The sequence below is a fragment of the Hemiscyllium ocellatum genome, chromosome 1 (genome assembly GCF_020745735.1).
Source record: "Hemiscyllium ocellatum isolate sHemOce1 chromosome 1, sHemOce1.pat.X.cur, whole genome shotgun sequence".
Lineage (NCBI taxonomy): Eukaryota > Metazoa > Chordata > Chondrichthyes > Orectolobiformes > Hemiscylliidae > Hemiscyllium > Hemiscyllium ocellatum.
Window position 1 is genome coordinate 142,266,114 of NC_083401.1, and position 25,861 is coordinate 142,291,974.

At 39.0% G+C, this 25,861-nt stretch overlaps 1 protein-coding gene across 1 annotated transcript in view; it reads right to left on the reverse strand.

The window, feature by feature from the left end:
• The window catches only part of ank2b (ankyrin 2b, neuronal), a 399,789-nt gene that overhangs the window by 113,490 nt on the left and 260,438 nt on the right, over positions 1-25,861 (reverse strand). Inside the window, exon 24 of the mRNA XM_060826565.1 lies at positions 9,602-9,746. Coding sequence (XP_060682548.1) covers positions 9,602-9,746 — 145 coding nt within the window. The remainder of the gene's footprint in view (positions 1-9,601; positions 9,747-25,861) is intronic.

Genomic DNA, 25,861 nt, shown 5'->3' on the forward strand with positions numbered 1-25,861 from the left:
CCTCACTGCAGATAAGGGAGCCAAGTGTGATATCATTGCAACTAATTGTCAGCAAGCAAATTCTTTTAAAACAAAACAAAATAAATCTTCTCTAAATTTTACTGGATTTGATAAAGATCCTAGTAAGAAAAGTCTGATTCAGGAGAGACCTAAGAAATCCTTGTGGCAAATAGCATCTTAATTTTTCTGAAGAAGGGTCACTGGATCCAAAACATTAATTCTGATTTTTCTCCATGGATGCTGCCAGACCTGCTGAGTTTTTTTTCCCATTAATTTCTATGTTTGGTTTGTTTCTGATTTTCAGCATTCACAGTTTTTTCATTTTTATTTTATTTAACATCTACATTTTACTTACTATAGACTCTTTTGGCTACACTTACTGAATTTTTCTGGTGGCTTTTGATACTGTGTGGGGCTCCATTAAATCTTTGTTGAAATTATGAAATATTATGAAATATTCCTTCTTATAGGAAGCATGTATGCCTTGCTAAGGTTTTGAACACAATATTCAAGGTATCAACTTACAGTAGATTCAACAGACAAACATACATCACAAGTCAAGATGTTCATAATAATCAAACCACAATCAATAATTTGTGCCATTGAGCAAGAACTTTTTTCTTTTTTTTCTCTTTGTGATGTATTTTTTATTACCTCAACACTCAGGTTGAGATTGCTTGTGACATTTACCGAGTGACTCAAGTACAAATGAGCTCTTAAAGGGTTAAGCATACGCATTGCTCTTTCAAGCCTAAGGATAGCAAGTTCAGCGATGAAGATGTAAGGAAAAAGCTGAAGCTTTTCTCCCAGAGTTCTGCATTACCTTAATATGGCAGCTAAATAAGTCAGAGCAACAAAACCTACGTGGTTGGTTTCGGTATATAGTCTATGTGACATGACAAAAGGTCATTAATGAATTAAAAAATAATAATGTAATCATTTTCATATGTTATTAAAGCCTAAATAAAAATGTATAAAATGCCAATGTCTATAAAATAACATTCATAATTTCTATTAATCACAGTACAATGCATTGTCTAATCCTAAAAACAGGCAGGCAGTACATCAGAGACAGCAGTAATAGCACAAACAGTAAAATAGGTGATCACAGTAAACAGTAAAATAGATGTGACTGCTAGCAAGATGCAAACAAAATCACATTTACAATTTTTTTTACAACAAATACCTGGAAGAGGGAAATAAATTGTATCTCTGCAGCAAGACTGTATTCATAAAAATATACACCCAGCAACCCACTGGCAGAGGAAGAAAAATATAAAATCATAATCAAGCTTCGACTCACCTCCCCCCCACCCACCCCCATTTAGTCAATCAGTGGTAGATTCCAGCTGAATAATCCAGGCTGCTGAATCTCAGGCCAGCAGTCACAAGAAAAAGAAAGGTAGTGATGGCAGCTGTTTCAGCAGTACTATGGTCATATAGACCTAGCCTGATGTGAGCAGCTTAGCAGTGAATGTAGGAAAACAAGCGACGCAGCCATGAAAGCAGTTTCAGAATGCAAAGTGATTGCCTCAAGCCCCAGCCCCAAGCAGATTTACTAAAGTGGTAAAAGTGGATGACAGACACTGTCACAGCAGTGTGACATTACTCTGGTGTCAAGGGCCACCTACCTGTTTACACCACTGTGTGGAAGCATATGAAAAAGGAGAGGGAAAACAGCAACAATGAAGGGAGAACGACAGAACAATGGCAAAATCCACAAATGCAGATGTATACAGAACAACAATGTTAACAGAGAGGAAAATAAACTTCTAATTTAACATACGTGTCAATTTTTTTCCCACACTTACCACAACAATTAGAAGGATTAGAAAGACACAGACTATTTTTTTCCTAAGGAAGCTCAGAGAATCATGCCAGAAGAACACAGTACACATAGCCAAAACAACACTGAGATGAATAACTTATTAAAGACTTTGTTAGTAACAGGAAAAAGCAACATCCATTGCCTCGTAATTTTACACACATGCTTGGCTCCTTGTTAAATGCCAAGCTATATACTTCTACCAATTTAGCCAAATGTTCAATATTCCCTTCAAAATAAACATTCCAATAATTAAATAATATGAGCTCAGTTAAGTATTTTCTTGACCAACGATTTTTCTTCAGGTCTGTCTATTGCTGGTCAAACTGGTGACCTCTTCCCAATGTCTATCAATATTACTAAGTAAAATAGCTGAGAACAGCCGAAAAGCTTTTGCTTTTTCATCTCTTCCAGTGAGAAAGTTTGACTTCCAATCTACACCACTCCCTCAAAAACATTTTAAAAATTTGCATTCATATTTTTGCATTTTTCAGACTTCAGATGTCCAAATTTTAAAACCCTCTTCTCATCCCTGTTTTCACATTCCCCGATGACCTCACCTGTTGCTATTTGTCATGTCCTAATATCTTCCATCTTCACAATCTTTCCAAGATAACTTGCTCAAGTGTGGCCAAGGCACGTTTAAAGAAAATAAGGGGAGTTCCTTTGGTGCTTCCAATGAAACCTGTTGTGTGATTTTCAACTAAGATGCTGTAAAGTCATAAAATTTCTTTTGAAGTGCAGACATTACAGGGGTTGCAACAGCCATTATCAAGGGACACAAAAGTAATCAAATTAGTGATCATTTAAAATATTTTTGGTATTTTTTGTATAAATATTGATCAGGACACCAAAGGAACTCCTCTTATTTTCTTTAAACATGCCCTGGCCACACTTGAGCAAGATATCTTGAAAGATTGTGTCGGTGGAAGATATTAGGACATGACAAACAGCAACAGATGAGGTCAGAGGGGAATGTGGAAACAGGGATGAGAAGAGAATTTTAAAACCAAGACTGCAGGAAGTGAAATTTATGGTTTAAATTTGTGAAAGCTTTTCAGCCCAGCAGTTGCTGCAGTGGGATTAAGGAATCATAGTTTTAATCAAATGCAGAATGCAGTTTGCCACAGACAGGTGGACAGCAACTGACTAAAGTTTACAAGAATACATTTGCAAAGACAAATAGAACTTTTTGAACGGGAATAATCTGTTCCAAGTTGCAGGGTTTCTTCTCCTTACCATAAACAGAATGACTGAGCTGTAATGGAAAATAACACTTTCAATACAATAGAACATTTAGCTTGGGGCTCAGAAGTCATGAGATCGTTAAGGTGAAACTGATAAACAGAGATACTGTAAAGCTATATTACTTTGGTGAAACTTCCTGTTTTAATAAACGCAAAGTACAGGTATAGGGCTGCTTTTTCTCTCCTAAACTGAGAAAATTTCAGAACCTGCAAACTTAATTCAGGTCATGACATACTCTGTTTGTCATTTGGTGGTTGTGCAAGGTAGGGTGGGGGGTGTGGAACAGGTGGATGTTGGCTTTTAATGGGCACCAGTCTCATGACTCTGAAAACACAATACGGAAGCAGTCACATGTGGAGGTGGAATGATTATAGGGCCAGCCTTGTGCCTCCGGAAATGTAAAGCAAAAAATAATATTAAAAAAGTATCCCTCTAGCCCTCAGCCCTGAGGCAGAGGCATAGATAGATGATGTATGGTGGCAGCATTAGATAGATTGAATGATGACATAGATAGCTTTTTCTCATCTAGAATAGAAACAGTGGAGCAAATGATCTCTTCCAATACTCCAAATTTCTATGATTCACTCAGCACGGAAAGGACCTTTATCAACATCACAGTAATATCCTGTGTGACTGTGAAAAACATAACCTATTCCTCTTTATCTTTCTATGTCAATAGTGTGATTGGAGGCTCATCTCAGAGTCAAACATGACACCAATGCTAATGATCAGTCTGGTTCAGCCCCGAAATGTTGACAGAGACAGGGCTGGAGGTGATAGCTATGGAATGGACTGATAGTTGAGAATAAAGTGAATGGGCTTACTTTCTCAATATTTTATAAGAGGACATTTCTGCTAATGCAGTACCACTGGACAAGCAATCGGAACAATTTTGAGAAGTCGAAGAGTTGAGAAAGGTTGTGAATTACAGCTGGGTATCCATGATTCAATGGGCAAGAATAGAATTAGGTGTGAGAGAGTTATTTTCTTAGCCAAACATCAAACCTAATCTCACTTATTAGAGCTTTGGTCCATGGTGTTCCTGGTAAGGCACATGAAGGTAAATCAGTGTAGGAATATTGGAAGGCATTCAAGGAGCAGCTAGTGGAAGGTCAGAAAAAAAAACAGGCTCACACAAAAAAAAATTCACCTCCAAAACTATGAACTCCCTTGAATGTTAAGGATCTGGTAAGGCAAAAAAGGCAGCTTTTTAAGCTACCAAATTCAATACTACAGAAAGCCAAAAGGTTATAGTCCAACAGGTTTAATTGAAAGCATACTAGCTTTCGGAGCGACACTCCTTCATCACAATCACCTGATGAAGGAGCGTCGCTCCAAAAGCTAGTGTGCTTCCAATTAAACCTGTTGGACTATAACCTGGTGTTGTGTGATTTTTAACTTTGTACACCCCAGTCCAACACCGGTATCTCCAAATCATGACAAAAAAGGGTGAGATAGTAATACTTTTGACATAATCCGCATGTATTTTAGAAAGAGTTTTGACAACGTCTCACATAGCACACTGGTCAGAAAAGCAAAAACCCATTAGATTCAAAGTAAAGTGGCAAGCCAGTTCGAGAAGTGACTTGGTGGCAGGAAGCAAAGGCTCATGGTTAACTGGTGCTTTACTGACTGCAAGGCTGCTTCCATTAGGTTCCAAAGGGCTCAGTACATGGTGCCTGGAGGTATCTGGAATATCTTAATTCAAATTTAACTACAGGAATCATAATTGAGAGATTTAGATGATACAAAATAATAGTGTTTGATAGTGGAGAAGAAAGCTGCCCAGGAAGACATTAAGGGACATGAGAGATACAAATGGAATTAAATCTTGAGAACCATGAGGTAATGTATTTGGAAGGTGGAGGGGAGGTAAGGCACATAAATACTACATGTGTACAGGAATAAAGGTACCATAGAGTGCATATCTTCTTTGGGAGAAAGGAGGCCGAGGGGAGTTGATTTCTTCCTGTCAACTTTTGATCTCGACTTAGGACATCTTGTTGGTCTCTCATGTAGCATTTTTATTATTGGTCTACTTTTGTTCTTTTCCATACCAATGTTAACTCTAATTGAATTATGATCAATATCATTGAATGTTGTATACTGATATCTCTTGCAACATACCACCTTCACTCCCTGAAACAAAGACTAAATCTGCTGCACACACTTAATGCCTTATTATTTTTGAACATCTCAAAACTTTGCCTACATATTTGCTCTTATCTCCCTTCATTTTTATGTGATGTTCTGAGAGTGGGTCTTAGATACCAACATCTACAGTATTATTGTGCTTTTAAGTCAACCTTTAAAGCTGCAAAAAAAACCCATCAAAAATGGAGATTTACTAACACATCAAGCGGGAAAGTGAGCCACCAGCGTGGGTGTAGGTAATCATCATTTGAAATGTCATTCAGAGCCAACCCGACAAATGACTATGCCTTAAATTTCAATGAATCCTTTCAAGAGAGTCCACGCCCATATTTTTTTCATTGATTCCTTTCTCCATGTTCGAAGTGACTGGTAAATAAAACTTACATCTATCAGTGAAATTTGAGGATGGGTCCTAATGTGAGCATGTTACATCACGGTTGAAAAGATGGGAGAATTTATTAATACACAGAGTATGTACGAACATGAAGCTTGGGAAGAAAAAATGAGTTATCTGATATCCCGGGTCAACTTTGTCGCTGTAATTTATAGTTATCTACTTTTGTAGAAGATAATGGCTTTCACTTGTATGTTATCCACAAATGGAACAGTGCAATAAAATCCTAAGAAATGCACCATTTCTCCAATAGAATTAACATTATTCTCAATTGAACTTGCACATTTTCAATGCATCGTGCATGATAACAGATACTCTATGTTTGCCCAAGAGCAACTTGAAATCCAAATAAATTAATTATATTCCAATTCCTAATGATTCAAAGTACTATTACTTTAGGTATATGAAGCAAAATAAAATACATTATTAACAATGGATATTATATTTGTCCCAGAGCTGATCCTCAGGGAGGACATATTTGTTTCATTGATGAAACTACATACTTCCAACTATGCAACAATTTCCAAAGATGACCAGAGGTGTAGTCTTCTTTACTGGACAAGTATCACGTGCAAGATTTTTAGAAGAAAAGACCACTGGATCCTGAGCCTATCACGCACATAGGCAGACCTGTAGATGGCAACCAACTGGAGGTCAGTAGCAACAGTGGTGTGACTATCAGCAGTCATATACATCTCCCATGTACATGCCCTCTATCATGGGCATATTATTGCAAATCAAAGGCACTCTACAAAATGACAAGCACCATAAACAGGTTTATAAGATAATTACAATTCGAGAGTTGGTCTGCCCAGATGAGAACAGACCCTTAAAGTGGCTGTCAATTGACTACTTAAAGGTTTTAAGCAGAGGCAGGATGGGAAGGAGGTCTGTTGTCCCTTTTAACTGGCATTTACTTGGGTGGTGGCAGGAAGATGTTGGGTAACAGTCTTGAAGTGGGAGATGGCACAGGGCAGGGTGACACTAAGCACACGGACACACAACACGGCCGCTGAGCCATAAGTTGGCCATTTGACACACAAGATGGCTGCCGGACCACAATATGGAGAGAGACAGAGCAAACACAGACACTGCTTGGAACCACCTGGATGGCAGCACAATGCACTCTCAGCCTAGTTGATTAATTTAAGATGGGTTGGGGAGAGAATACACATGAGTAGTGTATACTGCCCACTGAAGTATCTGGGTCCAGTAATCGTCCTTCTCAGGAAGAGCGATTAGCACCCATTACTAAAGTAATGGACTTCTTCGTAGACACAAAAATTGACAATGTTTGTGCTGAAACTGACAATGACGATGCTGAAATTAACAAAGGCTGTGCTGGAACTGACAATGACTGCACCAAAACTATCAACGATTCTGCAATGTTTACAATAAACAAACTATGTTACAAAGACAATAACCTCATCGCTGACCTATTTTATTACAAAATGTGTAAAAGTACACGTGCTCTGGGTTGAGAGAAGACTCACTGCTGACCACTGTGCTGTTGACATCTTTCTCTCCCCAGAGATCCGGTACTTCCTTGTACAATAAACTCTGTTGTTAAATCCCAACTCTGACTCAGAGGCTGGTGATTTTCCCCACAACTGTCTCAATGACAACTCACTTATTTTTCCAGACCTCCTAGCATCTTCTTCACCTCCTGTGGGCCCAGAAGATCCTGTTCCATGTCACTACTCATCTGCTGCAGAAACCTTCTCCCATGAATTTGTTATATCAAGACTTAACTATTCCAATGTTCTTCAGTGTGGCATCCCATCTTCTAAATCATTTAAAATTAAACTTGCAACAACCTTTTTTGCTCAAAGCCCAACTTCACTAAGTCTTGTTCATCCAACAATTTGAAACTTGCTGACTTACACTGGTTTCAGTCTTGCAACAACTAAATTTTGAAATAATCTTAATCCCTATACAATATCACTGTCCCTTGGTATTATTTCCACTGGATCCACACCCATTAAGATCTTTGCATTGCCCCAATACTGGCTTCATGCAGATCCCTGAATTTCCATGCTCACTAGTGGGAGCTGTACCTTCAGATTCACAGTCTCAAGAACTAGAATTCCCTCACGACCAAGCATTGTTTGACCAAGCATTTGCTGAACTGTCCTAATGTATCTTCACATCATTTGGTAGCAAAATTTATTTGATAATATGTCGATGAAATGCCTTGGGATTTGTTACTACATTAAAGCTGCTAATATAAATGCACATTTTTGTTGCTGGATTAATTACGGTTATGTGATTGCTGACGTTTCCTTTCCCTCTCTCAAGCCGTCCTGGGAGCAATTGGAGCATAGAGCGACCTTCCAGCTGAGAGTTAGAAATAAAGTACAGACTGGAAATCACACACTTAATCTTTTTGCCTGTATGGTTGAGTAAACTACCGTCCAGTATACTTTCCCATTCAGCCATGTGGAATACAGAATGGAAACTCTGCCAAATCAATTGGCAAGATCCATCTGCTGACAATAAACAAAACCTGGAATTGAGGTACATTAGGGTTTCATTTATTTCAAATATAATGTCAGTAAAATGCAGAGGCAAGGATTATAATTAGGCAAGGCAACTTTTAATTAATCCACAGAAAGTTAGTATGCCTTATTATTTGCAACTGGATACACAACAACAAAAACCAGAATAAACAGATACCACACCCACAAATTTTCCGGATATCATACATAAAAATCAGTGATTTACATGAGAATGAATGAAATGTCTATTGAAAGAACAGGTTACTTCTGCCAAATTAGTTGGGTTGTCCTGTGATGCAACTTTGACCTTTTCAGCAAATTGGCTACTCCTAAACTTGGTTTGGAACCTTGTCAAAATATATGAAAGAACAGAGGCTTTGACCCACTCACCGCTAACAATAATTATTGGCTTTCCTGGAGAGGAAAGCCACAGTGCACCTATCTGGATAACCCAAGTTTTAGTTAGGTTGTCAGCCATCCTGTCAGCAGAATAGGAAGTCCAAACGAATGATGTCTACAATAAACTGATGGCCCAGACTGGTAACTCCAGATTAGCTAAACTTGTCCACATTTGTCATTTGACTGTTCCCACCAACAAAAACAGAGTTAGACCACACTAGTGCACAGAATCTTGGACAGGACTGCAGCAATCACTGCAAATTGGTCTCACCTATGCAATGATATGTTTAAAGTGGATGGAATCAGAGTGTTTTACCAAATTGTATTTGCTAATGTTTAAAGATGAAAGGTGTAATGGTGGAAAGTGAAGCAAGAAACAAGTCACTGCTATGGTCTGTGCCAACACGGTTGACATAGAAACGATGTCCCTTTGTGTGATAGGTATGTCTACAAAGCCACATTGCTTTGCAAATAAAAAAGACATGATCCACAGATTACGAGGCTAATAAAAGGCTGCCTGGATGATCTCCAGCATTATGCGAGGAGTGATGGAAGCAAAAGAAGATCATCACGCTGAAAAACCATGAAGAACCCTAACAATGTTTCCCCAACTAAAACTGCAAAGTCTGGCGAGATGCTCCAACAGTTCACACTGCAGCACGAAAACATGGAAAACATGTCTCACTACATTGGTGACATGGCAGACCCATCCAAAGATAGCACACTAAGCTGAAAAGTATTACTGTGTTTTTCTAGAGCTAACTCCCAATACTTTTTCTTTTTTTTAAACTGGAAAAGGTTAGGCCATTGTAAGACAGGAAAAAATTGAAACGTTCTCATTTTTGACATATTTACTCCATCAACATGTTTACATTTGGTATTTCTTGACATGTTTGTAGGCAAATAAAATTATGAAGGGCCTCTTCAGCTATCTCAACATAAACATATGGGCGGTCCACATTCAATTTGACTCATCACAATTTTACTATAATTGCTTGAGACTGGAATTTCTCTTAGTCAATGAATTTAAAATCAGTTATTGAAGTATAAAGATTGGTCTTATAAAAAACATTAGAAATCTACCTGTCTGAGCGTTCTCCAAGTCGTCCTATTCCTCTATACATCATATTGTCCAGGTATCGACTGCTCGGTAGAGAGTCATCACCGAGTTCTTTCAAGTCCTCTGGTCTAAGGTACTCTCCTCCATCACCGGTCATCGTATCATCTCCTTGGGAAGAGGAGACAGTTGTTCAGTCAGGAACAATACTGATTGCAGGGTGACCCAGGATGAAAAAAGACACTGGCTGGAAACTAACCATGCACACAGTCAGGTAACATTAGAGTAGCAACTGTTTATTACTGAAGATTCAGAAAAAATGTATGAAAAGAACCTAGTGACTGTAACACATTACATAAAACAGAGCACTGCAACTTCAAACCTGATGGAGATTCCTTTATCATCAATAGTTAGCTAGCAAACAGATTTTATGGATCAGTTCAAGAGAAAGCTGGAATCATTTTCTACTGAGGGAAGAGATTGTCTTGTATAAAAGGTGGATACTTTGTAGCATAGTGTTCTCCGTGAATTAGCTTTAATTGTTGAAATTATAATTGCTATAATTGGCCTGAGCTTTTATTTAGCTTTACATCTCTTCCAGGAAATTCCATGGCTCTGGGTGATGAGGAAGTGTATGTTTCGAACATGAATTGTTGCCCAGAGGATCACAACTGTCTGAATGAAATTAAATTGACCAATGTTTCTTCTTTTGTCACTTTCTTTGTGTTAGATCACGAGTCCCATTCGTGCCACACATGTGCCAAGAATGACCATTGTCCACACCTTGGTGGTCAATCCCATTACAACGGCCTAATCCTGCATCATACAATCAGATGCCTACACTGCAGAAGACAACCCTTTGGCCCATCAAGTCTGCACTGCTCAAGAACAAGCACCCAACTATTCTAATCCCATTAACCAGTATTTGGCCCAGAGACCTGAATGCCTTGACATCACAAGTGCACATCTAAACACTTCTTAAATTTAATGAAGGTTTCTACCTCTACCACCCTTACAGTCAGTGAGTTCCAGATACCCACTATTATCTGGATGAGAAAAAAAATGTTTCCTAACATCTCCCCTAAATCTCCTGCCCCTTACCTTAAATCTGATACATACTGATCATTGGTCCCTCCACCATGAGAAAGAGTTCTTTTCTGATTACCTCACGCTCCTGATAATTTTATACATCTCGATTATTGTTCCACCTTCCCCTCAGGCTCTGCTATTCTAAAGGAAAACAACCCCAGTCTATCCAATCTCTCTTCATAAGTAAGACTCTCCAGCCCAGGCAATGTTCTGGTAAATCACCTCAGCACCCTTTCCAGTGCAATCATATGCCTCCTATAATATGGATTCCAGAATTGCAAGCAAGACTCGAAGTGTGGCCTAACCAATGTTTCATAAAGTTCCAGCTGAACCTCCCTGCTCTTAAACTGTACACTTCTGCTAAAAGATACAAGTATCCTATATGCCTTCTGAACCACTTTATCTATTTGTCCTCCTATTTTAAGGAACTAGTGATCATGTACACAAACATCCCTCTGATTTTCGATGCTTTCAGGATCCTACCATTCATCATGTATTATTTGCCTTGTTTGTTTGGCTGAAACGCATCGGCTCACACTTATTGAGACCAAATTCCATTTACACGATCAACACTATGAAGAGGAGGGTGTCATCACTGACTAATTTGTCCAGGTATAGTACTATCCTGCTATAAGAGCAAGCAGAGGTTGGCTGCAATGAAGGATGCATTTATCAATTTCTGTTTATCATCCACAAGTTAGAAGTGTGAAGGAATGCATTCCAGTTTCATGGATTAGTGCAGTTCCAATAACATCCAAGTAGCTCAAGTCAAAGCCGCCCGTGTGATCACTACTTCACTCATCAACACTCATCAATTTAAATTTTCACTCCCTGCACCACCATAACACCATAATTTAGTATGCACGTATGCAAAATGTGCTACTGCAATTCAACTAGGCTTCTTAGACAGTATTTCCCAAGATACAACCTTAAACAGCTAAAAGGACTGGTCAAGACAGCAAATGAATGGGAATAATATCATCTTCAAGGTCCATGCACCCAGACTTGGAAATATATTGCTGTCCCTTCATCAGCCCTGGCTCAAAATCTTGGATCTGTGTAAGTGCATCCAAACAACATGAAATGCAAATCTTCCAGATGAACATTTATGAAAGAGGAATAAGTAGTGGCATTGCCTGTGATTCTCATATCCAATGAATGCAAAGAAAGGAAATCCACAATGTTGAGTTGTGATATATTCAAAATAATGCAATGTACTTTTCAGTAGCTGGGGTTTATTTCACAGAATACAACGAAAGAAAACTAGCATTTCTATAAATAACTCCTATACCTTTTTCATAGAATCCCTATAGCATGGAAGCAGGCCATTTGGCCAATCGAATCCACATCGACCTTCCAAAGAGCACCTGACCCAGACCTATCCCTGTAACCCTGCATTTCCCATGGCTAATCCAACTTACCTACACATCCCTGGATACTATGGGCAATTTAGCATGGCTAATCCAACTAACGTGCACATCTTTGGACGGTAAGTGGAAACCAGAGCACCTGAAGGAAAACCCCATAGGCATGGGAAGAATGTAAAAACTCCACACAGACAGTAGCCCAAGGGTGGAATCGAACCCAGGGCCATGCTTAAATCTCATAACATTTCCAACTTTTCCCAGATCTGTCAAAAGCTCACCGAGCTGGAACATTGGGCAGGATATTCCCACAGGGTTTGAAAAGAGAGTACCAAGGATTCTGCTACCACAGAACTGCCAGTGAAACAGCAGGGATTCTAGCTGGGGCCCTGATTATTTACGTTGTCTACAAAAACAGAAAATGCTGGAGAAACTCAGTGGAGCTAGCAGCATCTGTGGAGAGAGAACCAGCGATAACATTTTGAGCCAATATTACTCTATGTTCTGAACATATCAGACTAGAAATGTTCATTCTTTCTCTCTCCACAGATGCTGCCAGACTGGCTGAGTTTCTCCAGTATCCTGTGTTTATTTCAGATTCAAGCTTATGCATTGTTTTACTTTTACTTAAATTGCCTGCTTGCTCCTAGTGAGGCCGTGGGGAGCTGTGCTGATGCAACTCCCCTATTTTCCTATTCTCTGCTCCAGCTGCATTCCTGCTGCATGGGGTCAGGAAAATTTAATGGATTGTAAAATCTCTTTTTTTATAGATTTTTTTATTGGAAATTTAACATTTTCACAAGTTTACAAAAATAAACAAAACTCTCAAGTACAAACATTGATATACAATTAAATCTTAAATAAATAAAAACCAAAATTTAACAAAAGAAAAATACCAAGAAAAAAAACTCAACTACTAATCTAACCTACAACTAACCAGAGTGCATAAATAAGTCTCTTACATTATTCAAATAAGAGAAAGAAAAAAAAACCAACGGATAACTCAGAAATTGGGTAGTGAGATATATGCTCGGAATGTGTTAACATCAAATGTAACAAAACCATATTCGTGCAGGATTCCTCTCCCAAGGGGCCCCGGACCAGCCAGATTCGCAATCTCAATTAAATAAAAGCCTTTGTTAGGATAGTCAAAATATCTGTATTTATATAATTCAAAAAGGGCTGCCATATTTTAAGAAATAATTCAGTCTTTCAGTGCACCATATTTGTAAGGAAGTCAAAGGGAATACATTCCATAATTAATCTGTGCCAATTTGAAAGTCCAGGGGGGCTCTCAGCCACCCGGTTTACCAAAATATTTTTCCTTGCACAGAAAGAGAGAATAGAAAATAATCTCTTCTCGTGCATATCTAGGGAGGGTAAGTTCGAAAAGCCCATAAGGAGAGATACAGGGTCCATTTTAATTTCCGTTCCTAAAATTCCTGTCAGGGTACTTGCTATTTTAGTCCAGTATCTATGGACCCCATGACAGGTCCATAGGCAACGTACAAGAGTGCCCACCTCTATTTTACATTTGGGACACATTGGAGATGCTCCTGACTTAAATTTTACCAATCGATCCGGTGCTATATGGGCCCTATGAAGTATCTTCAGCTGGATAGCCTGAGTTCTGTTGCAGATGGTGATTCTTCTGGCGTTTTCCCAAATGTCATCCCACATTTCTATAGAGATTTCTAGTCCCAAATCCTGATCCCATGTTTTAAGCAGATTGTCCATATCTCCTGATACTTCATCATGTAGTAAATGATAAATAGTACTGACGGAAGATACCCCCATTGGTCATAGCACTCTACATTCTCTCTCCGATTTATAAAGACTATCTAATAATGTAGTCTTCTTCTGTATATAATCTCGAATTTAGAAAGAGGTCCCCATTAGGTAATCCGAATTTCTGACGCAGCTGTTCAAAAGACATCAGGACCCCTTCTTTAAATAGGTCCCCTAAACAGGAAATACCACTGGATCTCCAGAGTTTAAAAGTGGCATCTGTAAACCCCGGTTGAAATCCCCATGCTCCCACTATCGGAGCATAGGGGGATGTTTTATGTGAGTTGCCCTCATTTTGCCACATTATATTCCAAGCTTTAATTATGTTTAGTATTATAGGGTTTTTACAGTGATCTGTAATGATTTTCCTCTTGTCTGAAAATAAAATCTCTTTTTTAAACTCATCATTGTTATTTAAAACCCACAGTAGCTCAATTAACGTTTAACATATATGGAGTGTCATTTGATTTTTCAGCAAAGTTGAATTGTGCATTGCTTTAGTCCAGATGAAAAATGTTCAGCCACCTGCTAGATGTACATTACAGCCAATGTGTTTTGACTTGCGTTCTGTATTCTGATTCAAATGAAGCACAGATGCTAATTAAAATATTTAATTTAAAAATTAAGAAAATTAAAATAATTAAAATAAAATAAAATTTCCATTTGACAAGATGATACTTAACAAGATTGATCAATTCCCACTTAAATATTTCAATACATGCTGGCAAGTTTCAGCTGGATAGGATAAGTGTTTGTTATAATTTTAAGACTGATAAATTAAATATTATACATATGGAGGGCCAAAGGGCCTGTTTCTGTGCTGCAATGTTCTTTATATAGTTATATTTTAATATGCTATTTAGATGCAACCTGTCAGGAAATGCAACAAAATAATCATTTCATAAAACAAATGTTGATTAATTCATTTAATCTTATCAGAAACATCTTAGAAACAAAAGTACAGGCTATAGAGAAATATATATTTCATTTAATTGCACAATCACACAGAACTTTATTAGATTAGATTAGACTTACAGTGTGGAAACAGGCCCTTCGGCCCAACAAGTCCACACCGACCCGCCGAAGCGAAACCCACCCATACCCCTGCATTACCCCTTATCTAACACTACGGGCAATTTAGCATGGCCAATTCACCTGACCCGCACATCTTTGGACTGTGGGAGGAAACCGGAGCACCCGGAGGAAACCCACGCAGACACGGGGAGAACGTGCAAACTCCACACAGTCAGTCGCCTGAGTCGGGAATTGAACCCGGGTCTCTGGCGCTGTGAGGCAGCAGTGCTAACCACTGTGCCACCGTGCCGCCCACGGTGGACCTATTATTGTGGACAATAGGGAAATATTGTCCAAATAACTATTATAGGATCTGCAAAGTACCTGGTCCATCTCAGATTACCCTCGTATGATAAAGTATCACAACCATCTGAACAGCTGCTGGGCAATCTTTGCAATAGCAGCAGGTTGAATAGTGGGTGATAAGGGTCTCAAGAAGCCCAAAACTCAGGAGGCTACCCAGTGTTTCTTGTCACCCAGAAAATTTCAGGCAGATTGTTGACAGGTTGCTGGCAATAGGAAGGCCATCCATTTGAATGTACATGCTCTCCCAACTTCAAACACACTTGCAGCTGAAATATAATCCAGCCCCATGCTTGTTTTTGAGTAGTTTTGTATTGCACTTGAACAGAAAATGCATCCTCCTGTTGCCAAGAGTGAAAATTTGGGTCCTCAAACAACTGCAGTAAAGCTGGGCTTAAGCGAGGTTGAGAAAAAAAGGGTCATGGGGAAATTACCAGATCTGCCATTGCTTTATTAAGCCATATGATGAGAATTTGAACATTTTTTCTAGCTAGCCAGGGCCAAAATGTACTGCATAGTGTTAAATCTCATCTGTCGGGGTAAGTACTGGCTCTTATATTTGTGCTGAGTCAGGTACGTGGGGTGGAGTATTTTGTGTTCTCATTCTTCATTCAGTGAAGTCTTGAGGGTGAGTATGAGTAGATCTTTCCAATCCTCCACCAAGATTTGATAATCCACACTATTCCAACTGGTCAATTGAATTTTTCCACGTTACCCTGGTGTGAAGGAATACAATATTCAACTGCGAATCAGGTTGTATCTTGTGGGAGGCAGCTGTGTGTTGCTGACAGACAGTTCTAATGAGGCTGGCGTACATTATTTGTACAGACCTAGGGAGTAAGGTTAGAATCCTTCTGACTTTATATGACATATTCTTAGAATCTACAAGGTCGATTTTAACTTTCAGCGTTGACAGGGAAAGTTGCATCAGCTTCCAATTATATGTTCCAAACAACTGTTTCTTTTTTCCCCAATGGAAGTGAATATTTGAATGTATGTTTGACAGTTGCCTGATTCAATATCACCCATTTCCAACACTGATTTAAGTTAAAAATTAAACCTCATCTGTCACATCAGTGAAGCTCAGTTCAGAGATTTAAATTTAGCTGTAGCACAAATTATTTACTACTATTCACTGATTTCAACAATTTCATCAGGAACCAACATCTCTGAGCTGATCATTAGTTTGCAGGGGCTATACTGTTACAAGTCAATCACTATTAGGCCACTAGCATACCTAGTAAAATCTAAGCAAAGAACACAGAGTAAATTCAAGTCAATTACACTAACAGCAGTGAAACAGCAGAGCATTACTACGTAACTATTATTCAAACTACCAATAGACTCTAGATCTAAAGAAAGCATTGAAGGGAACAAATGAAGCAAAAAGAAAAAAGAAAATATAACATACTGTACAGATGAATTAATTTCTGAGATGGATGTGAGTAAAAGTGTTCTCCTATAACTGTTAGATTAAACAAAAATGAAAAATTTGAAACATGCTAAACATAATCAACTCTTGTAAAACAAAAACTATTTTCAGACATTCTGAAAACATAAACCCCAGTTGGCCCAATTTAAATCCCTGGTAACATTGATGAAATTACATCCTAATGCATTTGTCTAGTCACATACAAAAGTAACAGAAACCTGTACTTATGGGACACATTCACATAGATGAAAAAAATCAAGGGTTTGCTTTGATATCAACTAGGTAAATATTTCCCCCAATTGGGATTACATCAATATGAATGATTTACCAGAAATTGATCACTGAGAAGTAAGAATACTCATACATCACTGATATTAAAGCTTTTGTAATATTATAATGATGAACAAACAGAAGTAGCCATTATCAAAATGATACTATTTCAAATAGCTTCTGCTTTGATCACGGGACTTGGGAATTTTTTTTCTGGAGGTTCACACTAGAAGATCCAAATGGGAATTCTCACTTGTGCCTGTCTTGAGAACACACTGGAGACACTAAATGTGAAAAGAATTAAAAATCTTGTTGTGTACTTTATTTTAGGTTCACACTCTTCATTGCCTTCGAAGTGCGATGTATTTTTGCATTCAACCTACACTTGACTAATGAGGACAGACTGTTCTCCCGTGCCAAGTAAACCCTGATTCTCTCTTTATCCATTTGTGAAATGCTCAATCTAGATACTTACTACTAATTTTGAAACTATCTGCTTATACTAAAGCAAAACTATTTACAGGTTCTACTCTCTGGACTGTGTTTGGGACAATGTGCAGCATCATAGATTACTTATGCAATATTGATATGATTTAGCTTGGTTACAGAAAGTCTCAACTCTACTTGCAGTGTCTGGGACACTTAATTTCACAACCCTTCAATGTGAATGGTTCATGATACAGACAATTGCTTGTCCCATTTTCCCAATGCCTGGTTTCTCTCATTGTGCCAGTTTAGTTTGCAATTTGGGTGGTCCATAGCTCAGTGGTTAGCATTGTTGCCTCACAGCACCAAGGACCCAGGCTCGATTCCAGCCTCGGGCAAATGTCTGTGTGGAGTTTGCACATTCTCTGTGTCTGCATGGATTTCCTCCAGGTGCTCCAGTTTCCTCCCACAGTCACAAGGATGTGCAGGTCAGGTGAACTGGTTGTGATAAATTGCCCATAGCATTCAGGGGTGTGTAGGATAGGTGCATTAGTCAGGGGAAAATATAGGGGAAATGGACCTGGGTGGGTTACTCTTTAGAGAGTTGGTGCGAACCTATTGGGCTGAAAGGCCTGTTTCCATAATGGAGAGATTCTATGATTCTATGAATTTCAGCCATCTGTCATGCAGGCTCCATGGCTGTGTATGGAAAGGGGGGGTATGCCCTTGACACATCAGAGAATGGATGCCAAGTGCAGCTCCAGAGTCTTCCATACATAACACTAAGATCCCATTGGACATTGGGAGCCTTGACCTGGAAGATTGATTGGCTGAGAGCCAGAGAACATTCTGGAAGGATGCAACAGGGAGGGACATGAAGGGACATCACACAGCCATTCCCTCACCAAAGACTGGAATTGACAATGTTAGCCTTGATAATGAAATTATTGATAAAGATTGCCTATTCAAAATGTTAGCTTATACACATAGTTGTTATAATGGTTTCAGATTGCATTTTACTTTTAAAGACCACTGTCTTCTGACAAAGTGCAAAACCAGAGCTTTGTTGTAAAACAATTGGAATAAGTGGGGTAATAATGGATTCTTTTTCACTGTACAATCAAGACACACAAGTAGATTAAACAGTTTCATTGTGCTTTTGCCAATTTGAGTAGATTTCCAAACAGAACAGTGACAGTTAAGCAGTTAAGACAATCAAATGAGATTTACCTTATCCCTGATTAAACAGTATACAATATAAGTTTGAAACCTTGCTTTTTGAGGTACTGAATAGAAAGAACTGAAAGATTTGAAAAGCAGGAAAGACTGAAGATAGATTACTTTTAAACTGGAACATTCATATTTTGGGAAACAGGCAAGTGAGGTACAATCAGATCACTTGTTCCAATTAATTCAAAATCTAGTCTGACCAGCAACATGATGTGGAGATGCCGATGTTTGACTGGGGTGGACAAGACCAGAAGTCAGATGACTATTGTCCGACTCCTGACCTTAACCAGCAACATAAATGTTAATGCAAAAAACTGTGAGATGAAAATTAGAAATAAAAAATTAAGACACCGAAACAAATGTGAAGTTTTAAATTTGAAAACAAATGAACAGTACATTTGAAACTGGTCAGGACAAGCTTAAAACTTCGCTAAAAGGAAGAAACTCAAAAAATAATAAAATTGAGTTGAATATCATAGCCAAATTATACACAAGATTACACCTGAGAAAAACAAATTAAAAAGAAACAAAGCCAGAAATTTACTTATTACTCTCGACTGGATTCTCCAATTTCAAACAGGTATCTCAAACTGGGACATTTCACAATGATCCTGCCTTCTGGCCACCAATTCTGCTTTGATATTGTGGTTGTAGGTTCTGGCTGGAGGGGCCACCTGAAGTAGACACAAGCTGGAAATGCAGATGGACAGGTGCTAAGGTGGGAAAGCTTGAAGGTTCCCCTCCACTCGTTGGAACTTTAGAACATAGAACATTACAGCCTTTTGGCCCTCAATGTTGCACCAATCTCCGAAACCGATCTGAAGCCCATCTAACCTACACTATTCCATTTTCATCCATATGTTTAACCAAATACCATTTAAATGCCCTTAAAGTTGGCGAATCTACTACTGCTGCAGGCAGGATATATTCTATGCTCTTACTACTCTGAGTAAAGAACCTACCTCTGATATCTGTCCGATATCTATCACCCATCAATTCAAAGCTATGTCCCCTCGTGCTAGCCATCACTATCAGAGGAAAAAAAGCTCTCACTGTCCACCCTATCCAATCCTCTGATCATTTTGTATATCTCTATTAAATCACCTCCGTAACGAAAACAGCCACCAGTCCATCAGCCTTTCTTCTTAAGTCTTCTCTTCATGCCAGGCAACATTGCGGTAAATCTCCTCTGCGCTCTTTCCAAAGCTTCCACGTCCCTCCTATAATGGGGCGACCAGAACTGTATGCACTACTCCAATTCCGGCTGCACCAGAGTTTTTCACAGCTGCAACATGACCTCATGGGTCCAAAACTCAATCTCTCTTCCAACAAATGCTAAGACACCATATGTCTTCTTAACAACTCTATTAATCTGGGTGGCAACTTTCAGGGATCTATGCATGTGGACACAGATCTCTCTGCTCATCCACACTCCCAAGAACCTTATCATTAGCCCAGTATTCCATATTCCTGTTCTTTTCAAAGTGAATCACCTCACAATTTTCCATATTAAACTCCACTGGCTGTCTCTCAGCCCAGCTCTACAGCTTATCTACGTCCCTCTATAACCTGCAGCATCCTTCAACACGATCCACAACTCCACCGACCTTAGTGTCATCTGCAAATTTACTAACCTATCCTTCTACATCCTCATCCAGGTCATTTATAAAAATGACAAACAGCAGTGGCCCCAAAGCAGATCCTTGTGGTACCCCACTAGTAACTGAGCTCCAGGATGAACATTTCCCATCAACCACCACCCTCTGTCTTCTTATAGCTAGCCAAGTTTTGATCCAAACTACTAATCACCCTCAAACCCATTCCTCTCTATTTTCTGCAATAGCCTACCATGGCAAACCTTATCAAATGCTTTACTGAAATCCATATACACCACATCAACTGCTTTACCCTCATCCATCTGTTTGGTCACCTTCTCAAAGAACTCCATAATGTTTGTGAGGCACAACTTAACCTTCACAAAGCCGTGTTGACTATCCTTAGTCAAATTATTCCTTTCTCGATGATCATAAATCCTTTCTCTTATAACCCTTTCCAACACTTTATCCAAAACTGAAGTAAGGCTCACTGGTCTATAATTAACAGAGATGTCTCTACTCCCCTTCTTGAACAAGGGAACAATATTTGCTATCCTCCAATCTTCTGGCACCATTCTATAGGCAATGACACCATAAAGATCAAAGCCAAAGGCTCTGCAATCTCCTCCCCAGCTTCCCAGTGAATCCTAGGATAAATCCCATTTGGCCCAGGGGACTTAACTATTTTCACACTTCCCATAGTTGCTAACACATCGTCCTTATGAATCTCAATCTCATCTAGATACATGTCTCTCAGTATTCTCCTCGACCATTAGCATTCACACAGGGAAAAGACAATGAAAAATAGTCATTTAGTGCCTCTCTTAGCTCTTTGGACTCAATGCACAACTTCCCACTACTGTTCTTGACTGGCCATAATCTTACTCAAGTCATTCTTTTACTCCTGACATACTTACAGAAAGCTTTAGGGTTTTCTTTGATCCTACCTGACAAAGACTTCTCATGTCCCCTCCCATCTTTTCTTAGCTCCCTCTTCAAGTCCTTCCTGGCTAACTTGCATCTCTCAAGTGCTCTAGCTGAGCCTTCAGGCCTCATCTTTACATAAGCCTCCTTCTTCCCCTTCACAAGAGATTCAACTTCTCTAGTAAATCATGGTTCCCTTGCTTGACCAACTCCTCCCTGCCTGACAGGTATATACTTGTCAAGGAACGTAGTAGCTGTTTCTTGAATAAACTCCACATTTCAGTTGTGCCCATCCCTGTAGTTTCTTTCCCCATCCTATGCATCCTAAATCTTGCCTAATCATCTCATAATTGCCTTTCCCCAGCAGTATTTCTTGTCCTGCAGTATTCCTTTCCATCGCTAAAATAAATGTAACCGAAATGTGGTTGCTATCACCAAAGTGCTTACCTACTTGCAAATCTAACACCTGGCCTGGTCATGACCCACTATCAAATCCAATGTGGCTTCGCCTCTTGTTGGCCTATCTACATACTGTATCAGGAAACCCTTTTGCACACATTGGACAAAAACAGACCTATCTAAAGTCCCTGAACGTTTGCTCAGTTCTGTACTCAAAAATTAGGCAAGCACACAATTCCCTACAACTAAAATAGATTCCTATCCCCTCCATTCCACCCAGCCTATTAACCATCGATACTGATGGAGCTCAACAACTTTGGGGAATCATTGAGAAATTCATGAAACTGCCAAAATAAACCACCATTCAATCTCTACTAGAAAAAAAACACAATCTTCTCTGAACCATAGCCACTCAAACAGAGGTAAATAAATAAATGGAATCTGTAATCATAAAATTGTCAAAATAGAAATCCATTTGAACATATTTCAAAAATATAATTTTGAGGAGCTCATAGCACTGTCAAACAGGGCCAACATCAATCAAATAGCCTTCTTTCTGTGTTGTAGGGATTAATGATTCTAAGATACTTGCACATCACAAAAAGCATTGCAAACAATAATTCCACATACAAAACAGAGAATGTTAATTCCCAACTCCTCGTCCTCTGAGCAAATTAGTTCCATCATGTGCTTTGTCCTAAGGTAGGACTTTCCTCAGAGGACAGCTGCAGCTATGATGTATTTTCCAAATATTTAATGCCAAACTAGAAGCCTTCCACCACATCAAAACTAGCTGCAATCATCCACTGCCATACATGGCATAGTTTTCTATAAACCCCACCAGATTTATCAGATAATTTTTTATTATTCAAAGCCCCTGCCAGAGAACACTGTAAAGAGGAAATATGCAAGTAGTCATGTAGTACATGTTGTTTCAGTCATTCATTTTGATGAAATGAAAATCATGGGTTGTTTGATCATAATTCACAAACCCCCTCCAATTCAAGAGTTCCAGGTTACGAAACTATTCCAATCACAGATCTACAAAATCTTCCAAATTGAGTGAGTTTGGATGTTCCGAGGAGTATATTCACTGAACTAAAATTGAAAACAGAATTGGTGGCCCATTGTAGGATCTGCCTGATTCTTCCTTTCCATTGATGGACATCATTGAGTATGGGTAATGAATTCCACCCAAATTCTTCCCTGAGGAAACAATTAGGATTGACCGGCACATATTTTGAGAAAGTACTGAGGGTGTTGTAAACAAAATTTTACTACTGTCAGAGTCACTCTCCCACCCAATCCCCAAATTATTTTGGGATCTTCTAATATATCTTTGGAGGGCTTGTGGAGGAACATCTGAAATTCAGGTCACCCCGTTCATCATCCTGACTTAAAACATAAATATCTCCATTCTCTGCCTCGTCTTCTGAGTAGGTACACCCCTTCAATGAGGCAAGTCAGAATTTGACCCACACGTCTCTTATTCAACCAAAATCTATAACCATCACAGCTTGAAGCCACAGAAAAGCTACTGCCCTGTTAAAAAAAATCTTGCACTGAGCAAATGCTGCAAATGTATCCTTGAACAATTCTGAAGCTTTAACAATGTCATTTTTGAAATGTTGAAACAGAAAGTGTAATATTACAAAGAGTTAAGGTAACAAGGCAGAATTTTTACTTTACTGCATTGGTCATAATTTATAGAAGCTTATAGATGTTCAATACATATAAACCCAGTTGGGTTCTACAGTGTTTGTGTCATTGTACTGCTTCATTACCATCCAGCCGGTGAAGTTAAACACCTACCTATTCTACTCCTGTCTCTTTATCAATTATAAAACAAAGACGGTTTTATTTCTAACGTCCTGTTTTCTGCATAGCAGAAGGCAAAAACTACCAAGCCGAAATTCAACTCTGAAACAACAGCATACACTGAACAATTCTGTACCAGATGTATGTAGGTAATATGTCTTTTCAATTTTTTTCAACACAGCAAAGAACTGGTAATGATTGGATCAACAAACTGTCAAGGGACGATAAAAGGTCAATTCAGAATTGAAAGAAAGGAATCAGGAACAAAGTGGTGCAGGCACTATCTCTCCGTTTCACTGGAACTTTACTGTTCATTTTCAAATCATATCACATAATCAAAGAATCTCTAGTGTAGAAGCAGACCATTCAGTCCATCGAGTCCACTCTGACGCTCTGAACAGCATCAGGCCCAGACCGCATATACACCTACCCTATCCAAGGGACCTTGTATTTCCCATAGCCAATCCACCTAACCCACACATCATTGGATTATGGGAGGAAACTGGAGCACCTGAAGGAAGCCCACATACACAGGGAAAATTTGCAAACTCTATACAAACAGTCGTTTGAGGGTATAGCCAAATCCAGGTCCCAGGCATTGTGAGGCAGCAGTGCTAAGCATCGGGATACCATGCCATCTTTGTGCTGAAGGCAGGCATGTTGTGAAAAATTCCAGGATTTTGCATTTCCATGTTTGAATTTTTCCAAATTCTTTTCCACACTGTCACAAATTATTATCCAATTTAACAGTGAAAAAAGTAAAGTATTCCACTAAAGAGATCCTCGCAATTACCATACCGTCCTCATCCAATGCCTCTTTAGTGCTGTCGAGCTATCTGGGACTCCAGTAACCTAACACATTCTTATCTATCCAGTCATAGCCTGCAGATCATCTGCAATCGCTTTTCTTTCTGTTTCTTTACCATTGATTCTGTTCACTTGCAAGAATCTATCCTTCACCCCTCCCCAGTTTTTAACCCTAAAAGCCGACTACATCAGAGGACACTGGTCGTAATGCTATCAGGCAGGTCCAGTCGCCTGAGCTGAAAACAGTTTACTACCGCAGGCCAAATGAGACAAGGTGACTTTGACTTAGTATGTATGGCAGCAGCTCCCAAAAATCTGATGGCCTACCAGCACCACAGCTAGCTGGAGCTCCACTTGGGGGATGAAGGTATATCAATAGCTGTATACCCTCCATGATGCTAGGGGATGCTAGGGCCAGGCAACCGGCCACTCTGCAGAGGTAGGACTGAGCTGTCTGATGGCTGCTGAGAACAGCCATGCTGCTGCAATCACCAAGAACACCTATTATCTTGGCTAATCTCCCACACTCAGACCTCTGAAAACTGACTACACCAAAACTTAGTCACTCGTCAACTCTGTGCTCCATTGAGCTGATTCCCAGTTAAACAATATATCAGTTTTAACATTATTATCATGATTTCCAAATCCCTCTAAGGCCTTACTCTTCCCCATCTCTGTAATCCCATTCATCCTACAACAGTCCAAGGTTATCTGCTGTTCTCCCATTCCGGCTTCTTGAACAATGCATTTTTAAAGGCAATGCTACTGCCAGCTAAGCCATCAGCTTTCACAGCCCTTAGCTCTGGAATCCCTTTTCCCAACCTCTCCAATGATTTACCCATTATTCTTCCTTTAAGACACTTCTTACACTTACCTATTTGAACAAGTGTTTGACTGTTCTCTCTCATGTCACATGAAGATGGTAAAAGTCAACTTTTTTTTGATAATGCGTCGGAGAAGCAGTTTGAGACAATTTACTACATTAAAAATGCTATACAAGTTGTTATTGTCAAATCCATTGTTGACCTTGCAAGTTGCAGAAATAGCTTCTATTGCTTACAATGAGCTTAATGATTCTCATCACCGATTTTCAGAAATATTATGATGTGGATATTTCCAATCAATTTTTTTTCATCTTTCTCCGCTCTTCTCCAATAGCCTCTTATTATTGCTGGCATACTATTTCAAAAGGTATCAATTAACTTCATCTGCACAATTAAGTGATCATTTTTTTTACACAGGAAGTCACTCAGTGAGTACTGATCAGGTACTTCACATGGATTTCATCAAAGTTAAACCCAAATCAATCTTCAAATCATATGTGTACGTTTTCAAAAGATTAGGACGTCATGAAAAAGTCAATGTTGCACCTTAACCATGACCCAGCTGAGAGCAACTAACTCAACATGAACCAGAGATTGAACCTTGAACTGTATGTCTAAGCACAGTGCATATTTAGGCAAAAGGATACTTTGGGCCAGCTCAGTTTATAATTATTAGTCTCCATTATAATATTTTCCAATGAATAGATGCACAGACACATCATAGAACATCCTACTTTTAATTACATTTCAATTTCATTCAAAAGGAACTTCACACAACCTTGAAAATCTACCAGAAGAACTTCTGACCACATGCAGCTTGGACTTTATACTTGCAGCAGAATGGAGCAGAAGTAACAGGACAGATAACTTAGCATGAACTTTCCAGCAAAATATATTTTGCAAAGCAAGTAGCACAAGATCCACACAAGTCATCATAGTTTGA